The sequence below is a fragment of the Psittacula echo genome, assembly GCF_963264785.1.
Source record: "Psittacula echo genome assembly, chromosome: Z".
NCBI classification, from domain to species: Eukaryota; Metazoa; Chordata; class Aves; order Psittaciformes; family Psittacidae; genus Psittacula; species Psittacula echo.
Window position 1 is genome coordinate 37,370,877 of NC_137742.1, and position 18,047 is coordinate 37,388,923.

The 18,047-nt window shown below is 47.0% G+C and overlaps 2 protein-coding genes across 2 annotated transcripts in view; one reads left to right on the forward strand and one right to left on the reverse strand.

The window, feature by feature from the left end:
• Positions 1–1,871: 1,871 nt before the first annotated feature.
• Positions 1,872–7,208, reverse strand: RPS6 (ribosomal protein S6). The gene is made up of 6 exons (XM_080637983.1): positions 7,085–7,208; positions 6,189–6,320; positions 4,628–4,838; positions 4,106–4,252; positions 2,753–2,910; positions 1,872–2,016 (listed from the first exon to the last, which is right to left on the reverse strand). The coding sequence occupies exons 1-6, from the start codon at positions 7,088–7,090 to the stop codon at positions 1,921–1,923; spliced, it is 750 nt and encodes a 249-aa protein (XP_080494109.1). The 5' UTR covers positions 7,091–7,208; the 3' UTR covers positions 1,872–1,920.
• Positions 7,209–7,919: 711 nt separating this feature from the next.
• The window catches only part of ACER2 (alkaline ceramidase 2), a gene marked incomplete at its 5' end in the record, with an annotated part of 29,769 nt that continues 19,641 nt past the window's right edge, over positions 7,920–18,047 (forward strand). Inside the window, one exon of the mRNA XM_080638180.1 lies at positions 7,920–8,027. Coding sequence (XP_080494306.1) covers positions 7,920–8,027 — 108 coding nt within the window. The remainder of the gene's footprint in view (positions 8,028–18,047) is intronic.

An 18,047-nucleotide genomic window follows, 5' to 3' on the forward strand; every position in this document is an offset into this window, starting at 1 on the left:
TAGCTCTGTGGGAGAACCTGGGGGTCCTGGTGGACAAGTTGTGAATGAGCAAGCCATGTGCCCTTGTGGCCAAGGCCAGAGGTATTCTGAGGTCCCTTAGGAAAAGCACTGCCAGCAGGTTGTGGGATGCGATCCTCCCACACTCTGCCTTCTGTGTCGAGGTCTGGGCTCCTCAGTACAAGACAAGGAGCTACTGGAGTGAAGGGCTACAGTGACAATTAGAGGACTAGAACATCTCTCTGATGAGGAAAGGCTGAGGGCTCTGCCTGTTCAGCCTCCAGAAGACAACTGAGAGGGGATCTTACCAATGCACACAAATATCTCCAGGGCCAGTGTCTAGAGGATGGGGCCAGACTCTGCAGTGGTGCCCAGCAACAGGATAAGGGGCAACAGGCACAGACTGTAACACAGGAACTTCCATCTGAATATGAGAAAGAACTTTACTTTGAGGGTGGCAGAGCACTAGGACAGGCTGCCCAAAAGTTGTGGAGTCTCCTTCTTGGGAAATATTCAAAACCTGCCTGGGCACAATCTCTGCTCTAGGTGAATCTGCTTTAGCAGGGGGATGATCTCCAGGTCTCTTCCAACCCAAACAATTCTATGTGTATGTGTGATTTGATTCATCCATGACCTTTTACAAGGGCATGTAGGGATAGGACAAAGGGTAATGGCTTAACCTGAAAGAGGGTAATTTGGATTAGGTATTAGGAAGAGATTCTTCATTATGAGGGTGGTGAGACACTGGTTGCCCAGAGAAGCTGTGGATGCCCACCTCTGGTAGTGTTCAAGGCCAGGTTGGATTGGGCTTTGAGCAACCAGGTCTAGTAGGTGACACTTCATCTGGTTGGAACCAGATAAGCTTTAAGGTCCCTTGCAACCCAAGCCCTTCTATGAGTCTATGAAAATATTTTGAGTTGGAAAGGACCCATACAGATCATGCAAGGCTACAGACATTGGCAAGAGCAGCTGGAAAACTACTCTGCAGAAAGGGACCTGGGGGTGCTAATTGATGGAGCTGAACATGAGCCAGCTTGTGCCCAGGCAGCCAAGGGCAACGGCATCCTGGCCTGTATCAGCACTAGGGTAACCAGCAGGGCCAGGGCAGTGATCATCCCCCTGTACTGGGCACTGGTGAGGCTGCACCTCAAATCCTGTGTTCAGTTCTGGGCCCCTCACTACAGGAGACATTGAGGTGCTGGAGCGGGTCCAGAGAAAGGCAACAAAGCTAGTGAAGGGATTTGGAAAGTAAATCCTGTGATAAATGGCTGAGAGAACAGGAACTGTTTAGTCTGGAGGAGGCTCAGGGGGATCTTCTCTCTCCCTACAACTGCCTGTAAGGAAGATGAGCAAGGAGGTGGCTGGTCTCCTTTCCCAAGTAACAAGTGATAGGACAAGAGGAAACAGCCTCAAGCTGCACCAGGGGAGGTTTCGATTGGGTATTAGGAAAAATTTCTTCACCTTAGAGGGTGATCAAGCATTCAAACAGGCTGCCCAGGGAAGCGGTGGAATCCCTGAAGTGTTCAAAAACTCTGTAAATGAGGCCCTCAGTGACATGTGTTAATGGTGGACTTAGTGGACTTGATGACCTTAAAAGGTCTTTTCCAACCTAGCTGATTCTATGATTCTATCAAACCTGACTCCCTACTCCTTGCAGGACTACCTAAAACTAAACCATATGACAAAGCATTATCCAGACACTCCCTGAACTCTGACAGGCTTGGTGCTGTGACCATTTCCTGGGGAGTCTGTTCTAGTGACTGACTTAATTCTACCAAAAATCACTTGCAGGCTTTATGTTTTACCATCCCTGAGTGTAACTCATTCTAAATATTTAACAGACAGCCAGTAATAATATGCACTGGAAAGCCTCATACTGAAGGTTAACCACAAAAGGGTTTATTTTTAGTATCATGTACATCTTTACTTCTGACTTGACTCAGACTTAGATGTGGAAGCTCTCAATGAAGAAAGCCGGCGTCTCTTAGCAATCTGTTCCTGGCGTTTCTCCTTGGCTTCCTGAAAAACAAAGCAGCATGAATTATGTTTAATGTCTTAGTATGCAAGTGCTTCAAAACATCTACAAATGAACTAAAAATGCAACTTGAAGGAAGCTACCAGAATTGATTCCTTAAGTCAATGAAGCAAAAGAGTTTCCCCTCTTCACAGTTCAGAATTCTACAGGTATACAAACTTGTACAGACCCATGTCTTTAAACAATATGGACTAGTACCCAAAAGCACAGTAGAAATACTAATGCAGAGTTCACAGCATACTAGAGGTCTATCTACTCTCGGTTTCCATGTAGAAGTTGTGAAAACACACAAGTACTGTGCCAAATATTCCAACAACATTGCTTTCCCAGTTGCTGTGGTTTTTGGTGCAAGAGCAAACTCATCCAAACAAACGGCTTCTTGCCAAATTATCTTCCATCCAGGTCAACTGCTGGATCCTGTTTCTTCACGCAACCACTCAAACGGCTACTGCAAAACTTATCTTCACAGGCTCTAACTGCTCGGGCTTTTTTCTTCAAAATAAACTCTCAATTAAATTAACTGGTGTGTTAAATTTCTACTATTCTTGGACTGGTAAAAATGCTCAAACAACATTTGGCCAGCAATGTTTATATTCACATCCAAGCACTCCTATTCAAAATACCCTAAGTACAAAGCAGCTCTAAGTGAACAATCAACTTTATCAAATCCGTTGATTCTGTGAGGTATCCCCTATATCTGAGTTGTAAGAGCAAACGAACCTTCATCCTCTTGGCCAAGAGCTTCGCATATTCTGCCGCCTCCTCCTTATTCTTCTGGGTGCGCTGCTTCTTCAGGGCAATACGTCTGCGCTTGTGCTGCAGAACTCGAGGAGTCACTAGTCGCTGGATCTTAGGAGCCTTGGTTCTGGGTTTCTTGCCTAAAAAAAGCATTGCAGATCAGCAGATTATTTTCCAAAAAGGCCTCATCTAACAAACTTACGAATAAGTTCCATTTACTGTTATGCAACCAGTATCTGGTGTGCTACATATTACAGCAGCTTATACAGAGTTAAATCTTCAGAAAAAATGATCAATTATAAAATATAGTCTTAATGTTCATGATTTGTTATCAGCAATGAAGCGTTAATACATCCTCAATTTCCTGCATTTTTGTGAAAATTCCTAACTTCTCAGCAAGCCTGTCTTTAATTCCCTCCCCCAGACTTAGAACGGTTAAGAATTCGGTTAAGTAGCTTTCAGATCAAACCATTATGTTTTCAGTCCCCCAGACTTAGAACGGTTAAGAATTCGGTTAAGTAGCTTTCAGATCAAACCATTATGTTTTCAGTTTTAAAAAGCTCTCTGCAAGTCTACATAGCTTGACACGTATCTCTAAAACAGACCTACATAGCCCATAATGAGCAAACAAAATGCACTATCACACCCATATGCTGCCTGAGTGCTTCAGTCAGCTGTACATCATACATTCAGTCAGCTGACATCATACAAACAGCTGTACAATGTCCATCCCGATCACATTCTTTAATGGACAGAACAGTTCCTCTGACACAGAAAATAGCAGCCTTTTACCCAACAAGCTTTCACTGTGCCCAAGTTTTATCATGTCCTTTCTGCTAAACGTCCTCACCCTTTCTGTTCCCTGATGAAATGCAAAGAAGCCAAATGCAAAGACCCGCAAGACAGGTAGTAAGCAACACAGTATCCTCCCAGTAAAAGCTCATTTCAGAAGCTGCCGTAAGTAATGGAGGAAAAAAATACCTTATTATCTTCTCTATATACTGCTTTCATCCTCCACTCGAAAATGCTTCCACAAACATTCCACCTCATACTTAACTTTCTCTTAATAGCAATTATTTTATTATTCTTAGAACCAAATAAATATTTGGAGCAAACACTACTCCAGATTTTATCCAATATTTAAAAACAAACTGTGCCAAAGTAGACAGAAAGGGCAGAGAGGTGTAGAAGAAACAAAGCAAACAAACTCTTCCTATCCAAAAGTTACAAGTCCTGCATCTACTACTATAGTGTGCTTCATTCAATGCAATAGGCTGGACGCTTCTCTACAGACACCACCATGAAATCAAAGAGTTGTAAAACTTGAGCTCTTACCCTCTTTGTTTAGAGGCTTCCTCACAACATACTGGCGAACATCATCCTCCTTCGAAAGGTTGAACAGCTTGCGGATTTTGCTAGCCCTCTTGGGACCAAGGCGACGGGGCACAGTGGTGTCTGTCAGCCCAGGAATATCCTTTTCACCTTCGAGAACATAAGTTTAAATGTGACAATTCTGCATCTACTGAACACCTGCTTCATTCATGAATTTCAAGTATAAGTTTAAAACACGTAAAAATTCAAAATACTAGATGCTCCTTCGGGTTCACCTACTAATAGCACCACCCTATGGTGCACTTTTGCCAATTTAATGCAATCAGATTGCTGGCAGCAATAAAAGTGTTACAAGTGACCAGTTTTAAAATTACACAGATGTAATGTCCAGATGGAATTTCAAGCTACATTCACACTCTAAAGTGTGGACTCAATTTGCTTTCTACACAACTCCAAAGCCACTAGCAAGCAGACTCCTTCAAGATGCCTGCTTCTACCTACTGCTTTCTTCATCTAAACTCTTACCCTTTTTCACAATGACCAAGTTCAGAACACTCAAGTTGGCATCAACGATGCAACCACGAACAGATTTGCGTTTTCTCTCTCCAGTTCTTCTTGGGCGGTAGCAGGAGTGGCCCTTGCTGAGCAGAAGGCGGACACGTCCATGAGTCAGGACACCCTGCTTCATGGGGAACCCTTGTTTGTCATTGCCACCACTGATTCTGACAACATAGCCCTATGAAAACACAGAAACACACTTAATAGTAGCTCACACTTTTCTCTTTAATTCAAGGAGAAGTTGTATCACAAGATGCTTTTCAAAACAGAGCACTGTGCCCATGATTCAGGAAAAATAACTGTTACTGCTGATGGAAACAACTTCTTTAACCAACTGCCCCAAGAGACACGAAAAACACTTTTGCATACCATAATTTATATTTATTCTACTTATCTACAAAAATATATAAAAAAATTAAACTCCTATCCAGTCAAAGTTTAGTTTAAGGTGCACCAGACGGAAGCTTATAGAATCATAGAATAGTTAGGGTTGGAAAGGGCCTTGAGATCATCTAGTTCCAACCCCCCTGCCATGGGCAGGGACACCCCACAATAAACCATGCCACCCAAGGCCTCATCCAACCTGGCCTTGAACACCGCCAACGATGGAGCATTCACAACCTCCCTGGGCAACCCATTCCAGTGCCTCACCACCCTCTCAGTAAAGAATTTCTTCCTTATATCCAATCTAAACTTCCCCTGTTTAAGTTTGAACCCGTTACCCCTTGTCCTGCCACTACAGTCCCTGATGAAGAGTCCATCCCCAGCATCCTTGTAGGCCCCCTTCGGATCCTGGAAGGCTGCTATGAGGTCTCCATGCAGCCTTCTCTCCTCCAGGCTGAACAGCCCCAACTTTCTCAGCCTGTCTCCATACGGAAGGTGCTCCAGTCCCCTGATCATCCTCGTATCGTCTAGCTTTTCTTTAATCCTAAACCTAACCAAAGCCTGTTGTCACAAACCAGAAATCTGCACGCAATGCAAGTATCTGGAGTAGGGATACATGGGAAAATGAAAAGCAAAGCTTTTATTGTCTCCTTTGTGGAGGTGGCAGTACAAAACATCAACTTACCTGAATTCAGCTGAATTGTCCATATTAACACTCATGTATTCTACGCCCACCCATCAGACCCAACACGCTTCTTCCCCATGCACCAGCAGCACTTTAAATGCAACGAAGAGAATTTTAAACTTGTTCAGTAAAGGGATCAGCACTTTTATGGTACAGATTTAAATTGTTCTGAATACCAAGACAGCACTTAAAAGAAGAGCAAAAAATTACTGCAAGAAGCAGCAAAAAATTCCAAGCACAATGCTTAAAAGAAAACCCCAACAACATTTACATAAATCAAAGTAGAAGAACAAGCTAGCCCAATCACCAAATTCAGTATATATACCAAGAGAAACTTTCAACATACTTGCTAAATGTACACCACACAAACACCTTACTGAGACAACTGCATACTGGAGAAAATTTGTGACTTATACACTATATATAGTATAAAGATTCAACACATCTGTCTATACTTACCTTCCACTCCTCACCAAGAGAATCAGCCGCAACCTCTGTGGCCATCCGCTTCTCATAGAATGTTCTCAGCTTGCGCTCATCATCCACTTCAATGAGTTTCTGGCAGCCAGTGGCTGGGAAAGAGATGTTCAGCTAGTAGAAGGAAAACAAAAACAAAAACAAAACCCGTATTTGATTGAAGCATCTCATGAAACATTTTAAAAGAAAAATTAGCGTTTTTCTACCAGGTTCACCTTAGCATTTCAAAGCTGAAAGTCCCCAACTGCTTACATGAGTGTTTACTTGTCACTATCATGTTCAAGATAGCCAGGCACGTCTGTCCTTGGCCACACTGTACGGTATTACTTATTCAGTCATACATTAAATCTAGCTTTACCATAGCAACAGAAACTATTTTCCTCTTCTTCTACAAGTCCATTACAACATACGCTGCATCACAAAATTCAGCAGGAAACCTAAGGGGAACGACACTCGTGGTGGTTCCTTACGTATGCCTTTTAGGAGCCGCTGCAAGCCCACAGCATCGGGGACACCTTCTGGCACTCTCACCTCGAGCAGGGCCTGTGCTCGGCACAGGCACAACTCCAGCTCACATTGCGCCTCCCTGCTAGGCCCCAGCACCATCAGCGCAAGCCTGACACTACGAAAAAGTCTTGTCATGGCAGTACCCACCGCCACCAGAACCCGGCCTAATGCCAGAAGCCCCACTGACAGAACAGGGCCCGCGCGGCCGCCATGTCAGCCCGCCTACAATCCGCTCCCATCCACCCCACAGCGGCGCTCCAGCCCCACGAACAGGGACCATCACTCCCCACCAGCAGCCCCACACATAACACTGGAGGTATTTGTCTCGGAGAAGAACTCGAACCGCACACGACCGCAACCCCAAACCCTACCTTCATCCTTGCCGATCCACGCCACCACTAAAAAAGACCGTACTTCCGTCCGCAGCCTTCACATACACCCGCCAACTCTCGCGAGAAAGGCACCGCCTGAGCCGGGCGTGACCAGGCTGCCCAATGGCGGTCGAGGATTCGCCGGCAGAGGGGCGCGGCGGGGGAAGCCGGGGGCGGGGTCGGCCCCTTACCCAGCACCGCCGCGGCAGGCAGGCAGGCAGGCGTGACGCGCCTGGGTGCCCCTCAGCACCCGGAGGAGGTAGTCCCGCCGGGCGCCGCTAGCCCGCGCTGAGGAGCAGACTGGCAGGCGGGCTCCGGCAGGATCAGTCCTGTTTCCCTCGGAATCAGAACGCGCTCTTGGGGTTGGAGTGGGAACACTAGAGCCCCGGCGAGCGGCGGGTGGGTGTCCTCCCGCGAACGGGAAGTACCGGCCGCTGAAGTGGAGGTGCCATCAGTCAACACGTGCAGCGCTCGAGCGGGCGCTGGGGGAAGTCCCGGTGCCTGCGCGGCTCCCGCCCGGCCGTGCCGCCCCTCACGGCGGTGCGACGGGCCGCGCTTCTGCGGACACCGCCGGCTGTGCCGGCCAGGCGCTGGGCAAGAGGCCCTCACTTGCGAGGGTCCCGCCGCCCACACGCACGTCCCAGACCTATCAGAACTGCTTTCCGCCGCCCCGACTGTCCAGTAGGCAGCGCGACAGGCAGCGGACCAGACAGCTGAGCCCCGGCCCTCACGCGGGCCCGAGGCGGGCCGAGAGGCGGGGTATGAGGAGGTGGAGCTGGCCGTCTCGCAGCTCAGCCGTGGCAGAGCCGAAGCAACAGGCGGGTAGGCGACCGTCATGGGCGCTCAGCTGTGGTGGGACCAGCTGCGAGCTGGTAGCTCGGAGGTGGACTGGTGCGAGGACAACTACACCATCGTGCCCGCCATAGCCGAGTTCTACAACACGGTGCGTGGTGGCGACGGTGGTTGCCAGGGGGTGCGGGAGCGGCGGCCGCCTTGGGGCCAGGGGGCGGAGAAGAGGGCTCGGCGGCCCGGCAGGGCGCTCTGCGGGGAGGGCACTGGCACCCGCCGCGCTCGGCGGCTGCCCCGGTTGCGGAGCGGCGGGCGGACGGGCGGGGGATACCTCTGAAGCCCGGCGCGCTCCTGCTCCCCGCGAGGTCCGTCACACAAGGCTTTCATGCGACTGTAGAACGCCCTTCTGTCGCTGCCTACTTCTTCCTTCTCCAGTCCCTGGTACGCCTAAAATTAAAGAAAAGGAGCGATTTGGTGTTGTAGGTATAAAATCGGGAAGTTTAGAGAGGGCTCCTGACAATCTGTTCGGTAAATAGCGTGCAGCAGGCCCTTGCGGTGCCCGGGTGCAGAACTTCTGCTGCTGGATTGCCCACGTCCAGTACCCGTTTCCACAGGCGTTATTAGGGCTGCGATGGGTCAAGAAAAAAACCACCGAACTGTTTTGTCGTGGTTTAAGTCCAGCCAGTAACTCAGAACCAGGCAGCCACTCACTCACTTCCCTCCTTCTTCCTCCCCCGGCTCCCAGAGGAATGGGGAGGAGAATCAAAAGAATGTAACTCCCATGGGTTGAGATAGGAACAGTCCAGTAACTAAGGTATAACACAAATCACTACTGCTACCACCAATAATAATAATGATAAAGGAAATAGCAAGGGTAGAGAATACAACCGCTCACCACCCGCCAACGATACCCAGCCCGACCTGAGCAGTGATCTAGCCCTTCCAGGTAACTGCCCGCCGTTTACATACTGGGCATGAAGTGCTGTGGTATAGAGTACCACTTTGTTTAGTTTGGGTCAGGTGTCCTGTCTCTGCTTCCTCCCGGCTTTCCCTCCTCCCTGGCAGAGCAGGAGACTCAGAAAGTCCTTGGTCAGAGTAAACATTACTGAGCAGCAACTAAAAACATCAGTGTTATCAGTGCTGTTCCCAGGCTGAAAGTCAAAACCACAGTGCTGCACCAGCTACTAAGGAGAAAAAATGACTGCTACTGCTGAACCCGGGGCAGTATCCACCTCTTATTCCATACCATTCACATCATGCTCAGATCCCACTCTTTTCAATATACCATCACTCTTGTTTCATATATATATATATATGTATATACATATATATGCATGTCTACACACACACACAGAGATATCATTCCTTAGTGCGTGGACAAATCCCTATAAAGCTGCTGAGTTCATCTGGTCCATGATGTAGAGCTCCCTCTCTTGTAGCAGTCTTTCAGAGCAGGGGAGGCTGTGTGCGGTGTTGGATTGTTGCCTGCCGATGACACCACGGAACGCGTCTGGTCACTGCTGAGCTTGTCTGGTTTCGTCAAAGTTCATTCTTTGTTGGGATGATGGTCAGAGGGAAGTAAGGGCCAGTCACTGGTGACTAGTTGGTGGGCTATAAAAGTGCTACATAGCAAGCAATAGCATACAATTAAGTTCATTGGCTGTTTTCCCCTAAAATCAAATCCCTTTGAGGTAAACATTGGACTTCCCATCTTCCCACATGACCCACAAAGTATGTCCGGGTCCCTGAGCAAAAGCAATCCCACGAGTGGGTTTGCCTTTACCTGAAGCAGGAATAACCCAGACTGTCTTCCCCAGCAAATTCTTTATGTGCATCACAGGAACTTTGTCCCCCTCTACAATATGTAAAAGTTCTGACTGGGCTGGGCCAGCCCTGTTGGCAGATCCTCTGGTGTTGACCAACCAGGTGGCTTTTGGTAAATGTGTATCCCAATGTTTGAAAGTTCCCCCACCCGTTGCTCTCAATGTAGTTTTTAACAGCCCATTGTACCGTTCGATTTTCCCAGAGGCTGGTGCATGGTAGGGGATGTGATATACCCACTCAATGGCCCAAATGTCCATACGTTTGTTCCAGAAATGAGTCCCATTGTCTGATTCAATTCTCTCTGGGGTGCCGTGTCGCCACAAGATTTGTTTCTCAAGGCCTAGGATAGTGTTCCGGGCAGTGGCGTGGGGCACAGCTTGTGTTTCCAGCCAGCTGGTGGTTGCTTCCACCATGGTAAGCACATGGTGCTTGCTTTGGCGGGTTGGTGGGAGTGTGATATAATCAATCTGCCAGGCCTCCCCATATTTATACTTCAGCCATCGTCCTCCATACCAGAGAGGCTTTAACCGCTTGGCTTGCTTAATTGCAGCACATGTTTCACACTCATGAATAACCTGGGCAACAGTGTCCATTGTTAAAGCCATCTCTCGATCACGGGCCCATCTGTATGTTGCCTCTCTGCCCCGATGTCCTGAGGTGTCCTGGGCCCACCGGGCCAAAAATAATTCACCCTTATGTTGCCAATCTAAGTCCATCTGAGCCACTTCAATCTTAGCAGCTTTATCCACTTGTTGGTTGTTCTGATGTTCCTCAGTGGCCTGACTCTTGGGTACATGAGCATCTACATGGCGTACCTTCACCACCAGGTTCTGCACCCGGGCAGCGATATCTTGCCATAGTGCAGCAGCCCAGATGGGTTTACCTCTGCGTTGCCAGTTGCTCTGCTTCCATTGCTGCAACCACCCCCACAGGGCATTTGCCACCATCCATGAGTCAGTGTAGAGATAAAGTACTGGTCACTTTTCTCGTTCAGCAATGTCCAGGGCCAGCTGGATGGCTTTCACCTCGGTGAACTGACTTGATTCACCCTCTCCTTCAGCAGTTTCTACAGCTTGTCGTTGAGGACTCCATGCAGCTGCCTTCCATCTCCGATGCTTTCCCATGATACGGCGGGACCCATCAGTAAACAAGGCATACTGCTTTTCACTTTCTGACAGTTTATTGTATGGTGGGGCCTCTTCAGCACGCATCACCTCCTCCTCTGGTGACATTCCAAAATCTTTGCCCTCTGGCCAGTCCATGATGACTTCTAGAATGCCTGGACGACTGGGATTTCCTATTCGAGCTTGTTGTATAATTAGTGCAGCCCATTTACTCCATGTAGCATCGGTTGCATGATGTGTAGAGGAGGCCCTGCCTTTGAACATCCAGCCCAGCACGGGCAACTGGGGTGCCAGGAGGAGCTGTGCTTAAGTGCCAGTCACTTCTGAAGCAGCTCAAACCCCTTCATAGGCTGCCAGTGTCTCTTTTTCAGTTGGGGTATAGCTGGCCTTAGATCTCTGTATCCCCGACTCCAAAAGCCGAGAGGTCGACCTCGAGTCTCCCCTGGAGCTTTCTGCCAGAGGCTTCAGGTAGGACCATTCTCCCCAGCTGCGGTGTACAGTACATTTTTTACATCTGGCCCAGTCCGGACTGGTCCAAGGGCTACTGCATGAACTGTCTCACATTTAATTTGCTCAAAGGCTCGTTGTTGCTCAGGGCCCCATTTAAAATCATTCTTCTTCTGAGTCACATGATAGAGAGGGCTTACAATTGAACTGTAATTTGGGATGTGCATTCTCCAGAACCCCACAGCACCCAAGAAAGCTTGTGTTTCTTTCTTATTAGTTGGTGGAGACATTGCTGTTATTTTGTTGATCACATCTGTGGGGATCTGGTGACGTCCATCTTGCCATTCTATTCCCAAAAATTGAATCTCCTGTGCAGGTCCCTTGACCTTACTCCGTTTTATGGCAAAACCAGGTTTCAGCAGGATTTGGATTATTTTCCTCCCTTTCTCAAAAACTTCTTCTGCTTTATCACCTGACATGATAATATCATCAATGTATTGCAGGTGTTCTGGAGCTTGCCCCTGTTCCAGTGCATTCTGGATCAGTCCATGGCAGATGGTAGGGCTGTGTTTCCACCCCTGGGGCAGTCGGTTCCAAGTGTACTGGACGCCCCTCCAAGTAAAAGCGAACTGTGGCCTGCATTCTGCTGCCAAAGGAATTGAGAAGAATGCATTGGCAGTATCAATCGTGGCATCCCACTTGGCTGCCTTTGACTCCAGTTCATACTGAAGTTCTAGCATGTCTGATACGGCAGCACTCAATGGTGGTGTGACTTCATTCAGGCCATGATAGTCTACTGTTAGTCTCCGCTCTGCATTAGACTTTTGCACTGGCCATATGGGGCTATTAAAGGGTGAGCGGGTCCTGCTGATCACTCCCTGACTCTCCAGTCTACGGATCAGCTTATGGATGGTAATCAGGGAGTCTCGGTTGGGGCGGTATTGCCGCCGGTACACTGTTGTGGTCGCGATTGGCACTTGTTGTTCTTCGACCTTCAGCAACCCCACAACAGAAGGATCCTCTGAGAGACCAGGCAAGGTGGGCAGCTGCTTAATTTCCTCTGTCTCCAAAGCAGCAATACCAAAAACTCATCGTCCTGAGGTAGTCTGTGCCAAGGATGCATGGAACCTCTGGACCACTCACAATGGGGTGCTTTTGCCACTTCCTCCCAGTCAGGCTGATCTCAGCCTCCGGTACAGTCAACTCTTGGGATCCTCCTGTCACTCCAGAAATACAGATGGATTCCACCCCTTGACAGCTTGATGGCATCAGGGTACACTGTGCATTGGTATCTACTAGAGCCTTATACTTCTATGAGACTGATGTGCCAGCCCATCCGATCCGCACAGTCCAGTAAATCCGATTGTCCCCTACCTCCATCTGGCTAGAAGCAGGGTCCTTCTAATAGTGATGACAACATTGGCCACTTACGTCTTGTAGAAAGGGATTAGTCTTCTTTATCACAGGAGCTGGAGTAACATCAGCTCTTACGCTCCGTCTGTAAGCTGGTCACCAGAGACTGAAGCAGCAGCTTTCATGGGATGATCATCCTTGACCTTTGTTCTCCTCTTCAATTCATGTACGCGTTCCTCCAGAGCTGAGGTAGCTTTTCCATCCCACTTTCTCATGTCTTCTCTGTGATCCCACAGGTAAAACCATAGGGTGTCCCATGGCATGTACCTCCTGTATCTTCTCTCTCGAACAATAGGACGCCTTTTGTTAATAGCTGAGACGTGGGTTGGTACATGTGGGGAGTTGGATAGATCGGATAGATCGTCTCTCAATTGTTTGAACTCCTGGGACAGTTTTTCTACAGGTGAAATGATGGAAGGGGTGAGATTGTCTTCAAACTCTCGGATTTGACAAATCAGTTCATCCACTGTTGGTGGTACTATGTCATTCCAGGTTATTGCTGCTGATGAGTGGGCATATGATGATGGTGCGCTCCGTGTAAATTTCCCCCACATGGGTCGTGTACATTTGACTTCATCTGGATCTATGGATGTGTTCCCAGCATCCGGCCTGTGATAGGTCATCTGTACAATGGCTGATTCCCTCACAGACTGAATGCCTTCCTTTATCATGGGCCAGTTGGCTGAACGACTCATAACATCGTCCTTGTACGGAAACCTTTCTTTCACAGCTGCCAAGAGCCCCCTTCAAAGGCTGAGGAACTTTTTCTCTTTTGCAGTTGCTTTGTCAATTCCCCCTTCCCTAGCAAGTGATCCCAGCTGCTTTGCTTCTGTACCTTCTAGTTCTTGACTGTTGGCCCCATTGTCCCAGCATCGGAGCAACCAGGTCATGATGTGCTCCCCTGTTTGACGGGTGAAATCTTTTTGCATATTCCATGGCTCGGTTGAGGTCCAGGGTTGAGAAGCCACCTCTTCTTCCTCTTTCTCTGATCTACATAATAATAGCTCTTGTTCAGATGCTGTCCCATGTAGTAATTGCATTGGTTCTTCATCTTTCTTGACTTTACAGGTTGCTTTTTGTGCCTCTTGTTTGCTTTTCTGCTTGCTTACAGGGGCAACTGATATTGGCACAAATTGTTTCTCTGGTTTAGCTGCAGTGATTATCACTGTGATTGGAGTGGCTGCAGTATCTGTTGTCGGGGTTGGTGTAGCCACTGTGCTTGGGGGTTGAGTAGCACCAGTAGCTGTGCTGTCTGTTGCTGTCAGGGTTTGAGTAGCTGCTGTACTTGTCACTGAGGTTGGCGTAGCTGCTGCATTTGGAGTTGTAGTAGCTGTGTTGTCTGTTGCTTTGCCATCAGATCCAGAGACATCTTTTTCCCTTTGAAGGTGCTGGATAGTGTTGAACAGGGCTCTGTGAACATAGGCCAAGCCTCAGCACGTTGCCATGATTTGTCCCTCTCTGGTATGACCAGGATGACAGCACACCTCATGTAAGTATTTTACTAGTTTTTCCAGATTTTGCACTTGTTCAGTGGTGAAGTTCCAAAGCACTGGAGGGGCTCACTGGCCTAGATACTTGCCCATACTACCCCACACACCCTGCCGCTCATGACTGTCCAGCCTCGGGGAAAATCTCTTGGTCCTCCTATATCGTCGTCTAACCTTAGACAAGACCCAAACCTCACTCTGCTTAACTCTTGAGATCAGATGAAATGGTCGTGGGTAAAACACACTCTGTATATGTGCCAACATGGTGATCCCTATCACAATCAGCAGGGAGGTCTCAGAGGTACCCAAAGGCCATTCAAAACCTTCAAAACTCTCAAATGATGCTGTAAATAGTCTGGTGGGGGAGCTGGGAGTGTAAGGGAATGTCTCCTTCATAGGTTGACTACCTGAGGAGGGAAAGAAAATGTGTACTTGCTAAACACTTCCATTATATACCTCCCAAAATACAGAGGTGGTGACCACACTGCGAACACAGATCAGTTTCATGATCAGTGAGTCTATTGTATTACAAGTCATTACCATAAAGTACAATGAAACAAGAACCTTAGCCCAAGGCCCCCAGCTGATTAACACAGCAAATACCGGCTGTAAGTAGGTACAACATGCTGAAACTCCGATATAAAGAACAACAACTTTGAGAGCCAATAAATCAGCATTGTGATGAGTGACTATTAATCCAAAACACTGAATGCTTATTACAAATACCATTAGACACACTTCAGTGAGATCTGTCGTTATCTCCACCCTTTGTGCCCCACGTTGGGCACCAAAAAGAACTTGTGGTTTAAGCCCAGCCGGTAACTCAGAACCATGCAGCTGCTTGTTCACTCCTCCTCCCACCTTTCTTCCTCCCCCCTGCTCCCCGAGGGATGGGGAGGAGAATCGAAAGAATGTAACTCCCACGAGTTAAGAACAGTCCAGTAACTAAGGTGTAACACAAACCACTGCTGCTACCACCAATAATAATAATAATGATGAGGGAGATAGCAAGGGAAGAGAATACAACCGCTCACCACCCGCCGACCAATACCCAGCCTGACCTGAGCAGCGATCTAACCCTTCCGGGTAACTGCCCCCAGTTTATATAGTGGGCTTGACATGCTGTGGTATGGAATACCCCTTTTGGTTAGTTTGGGTCAGGTGTCCTGTGTCTGCTTCTTCCTGACTTCTCCTCCTCCCTGGCAGAGCATGAGACTCAAAAAGTCCTTGGTCAGAGTAAAGATTACTGAGCAACACTAAAAACATCAGTGTTATCAGCGTTGTTCCCAGGCTGAAAGTCAAAACCACAGCACTGCACCAGCTACTAAGAAGGAGAAGAATGACTGCTACTGCTGAACCCAGGACATGTTTGGAAGCAAAACTGGGATTCATCCATGTAGCTTTGACTCAAAGAAGGCAAAGCTTGCCCTGAGTTTGCAGGTTGAAAGCAGCAATGTACTTTTGGGAGAAGAAGAGATATCTGTTTGAGAAAGTAGCTGAAGAAAGGAAAGAGAGGGAGAAGGACTAATGTTCTTCCAGCAAGCCATGGTTCATCCCTGAGCCCTCACGGCACACCAGTACCTCTCAGCTGATGGTGAGAACTTGTGAAAACGTAGCCCAGCAACGGAGCTTGACTGGCCTGTACCACACATCTTGGAAAGGGTGCAGTGCTCCTTATATCCTGTTGATGTAAAGAATTGCAGTGACAGATATATTGACCAGAGTGAGATAATGCATTGGACTTTCTGGTAGTTTGCCTTTCCATGCAAAACACATGTACAGGAGCAAACCCTGCCAATGTCCAGTCTGTTTTCTGTTCTGTAGTGTGTGAGGTGTGCACAAATGAGGAGCTAGTGCTTCTGCCTTGCCTCTTTTGTACTTTAAAATGGTATTTTATTTTCTTTTTTCCCAAATTCCATCCAGAGCTGTCTTTCCCTTTCAAGCTGTTTCTTCAACTACTAACATCCAGTGGAAGAAGGGTGTCTGGCTTCACTCACTGGAGTGTGTACCATGGGGGGTGCTGCACATACAGAACAAGTAATTAGTGCAAGATGTACATTGCTATCCTGTTGGTTTTTTCTTGTAGTTTGCTACCAAAGGTGTCTGGGTGGTGGCTGGTCTGTGCCATTGGAGAATTTTGATGATCTTATGGGGGGAACTATCTGCTTTCTTTGTGTCTGATGTCACTGTGCAAGAACCAAAAGCAAAGAGAGAAAAAGGTCAGGATAAACAAGTTTCTTGAAGACAGCAAGTATGTTTTGGAGCCAGCTATGCAGGGGGATTGGTATCCTTCTAACTGTACTGAGCTGATCAGCAGTGGTACAGAAGCTTGCAAAATGCTAAGAGATACAGGTATGTCTGAATGAATAACTGAGGTTCCATGCAGGGTAACAGAGAGACAGAGCAAAACTTTATCCCTGAATCCCACTGTATTGTGGCAGCTGTGTATGAGTCGGTGAGCTGTCCACTGAAAGGGGAGGCAGAAAAAGGCTGCCTTGAGGGTAGTCGTGTTTAGCCTCTCTTCAGTAGTAACAAGTCATTGTAAGGTTTGACTTCTGTGTTAGTAACTTCTGAAAATTAAGACAGTGACTCACAATAGATTGATAGCATTGTTCAACTGTGCCTCCCAAAAGCCAGATGCTCACAGGACAGTTGGGAGATTTTGGCTCGACTCTAACATGCAACTTAAGTGAAGTCTAAATTTTATTACTTCTAAGATGGTTCAGGTCTGACTCTGACTCAAACCCTCTTGAAGTTTCAGGAAGGGCTCTTCAGCAGACCAGAATGTGGCGTCTGGGTCTTTAAGCTGTAGATTAAAACCTTGCTAATCCACATTTTAAAGTGTCTGGCTGAGGTCAGAGATGAAGTGCTCAGTCAGTATTCCTCTCGCTCAATATTCCTGTAAGCACACAACTAGAACACTATCTGAAATGTTTTTGGTTTTGGTTTTTTTTTGTTGTTTTGATGTTTTTTTGTTTTTTTTTCTTTCTTTAGTCATTGGTTTGTTCTGATGGGACTCAATCCTCTTATGTTATACCTAAATTTAACTCAATTTAGTTAAAAAGCAAACCAAAGTGCTCAACAGGATTAAATCAGTAGGAGAATATCTTTTCAGAGGTTTTGTACAAATTGATCAGACTAATTTCCTAAAACATACATGGGTTAGATGGATGTGATTTTGTGTTCAGGTCTTACACAGTTTCAGGAAGAAGGCCACCAAATACTTTGTAACTCAAATTAAAAGAACAGTTATAAGAAGACTGGGGTTTTTTTCCCTCCTGAAATGAGTGAAGTGATGTGTCCTGATGCAGTCTAAACTTACTCAAGAGCATAAACAAACGCCCCCATATGAGCAAAAAGAATTTACCCAGTGCACAGTTATTTACAAAAAAAAAGCTATTGGTTGTGTTTCAAATATCCGAAAACTTTTTTCTTTTTTTTTTTTTTTTGTTACCAAAGTTAGTACTTTACAGTTCAGTATGTTGCATTTAGTTGTGCATGTCATACATATTTCTTGTCAGATTTACATTTAAAAAGAGAATTGCCAGTGGTTTTATTCCTCAACTTTTGTCCCTTACTAGTATGTAAATGAAAGTTTAAAAAAGCTATGTAATAGCCTTAAGAGTGTAAATGAATGCTTGTAGTCTCTCTACATCATCTTTTAGCTTATGCAAGTGGCATGCTCATGGATCAGAATATAAAAGATAACAAACTTGGTGAACTAACTCACCAAGAGCTACTTAGTCCATTTTTACTTTTTCCTCACAAAGAGTTAGTGCAATAATATGGTGGTTGAATGCTGCAGCTGCTGTCTGGGAGGCATACCAGATAGTGAAGAATACTTGAGCTTTGGTAGGACTGCAGGAAACATTCTCTGTC

What these genes read in the sequence shown, in the direction of transcription:
- RPS6 (XM_080637983.1), bottom strand. An exon ending in CTTGGTCATTGTGAAAAAGG is followed by an intron (nt 4,253 to 4,627) that starts GTAAGAGTTTAG and finishes ATGTTCTCGAAG; the next exon opens with GTGAAAAGGATATTCCTGGG. An exon ending in GAAGCCTCTAAACAAAGAGG is followed by an intron (nt 2,911 to 4,105) that starts GTAAGAGCTCAA and finishes TGCTTTTTTTAG; the next exon opens with GCAAGAAACCCAGAACCAAG.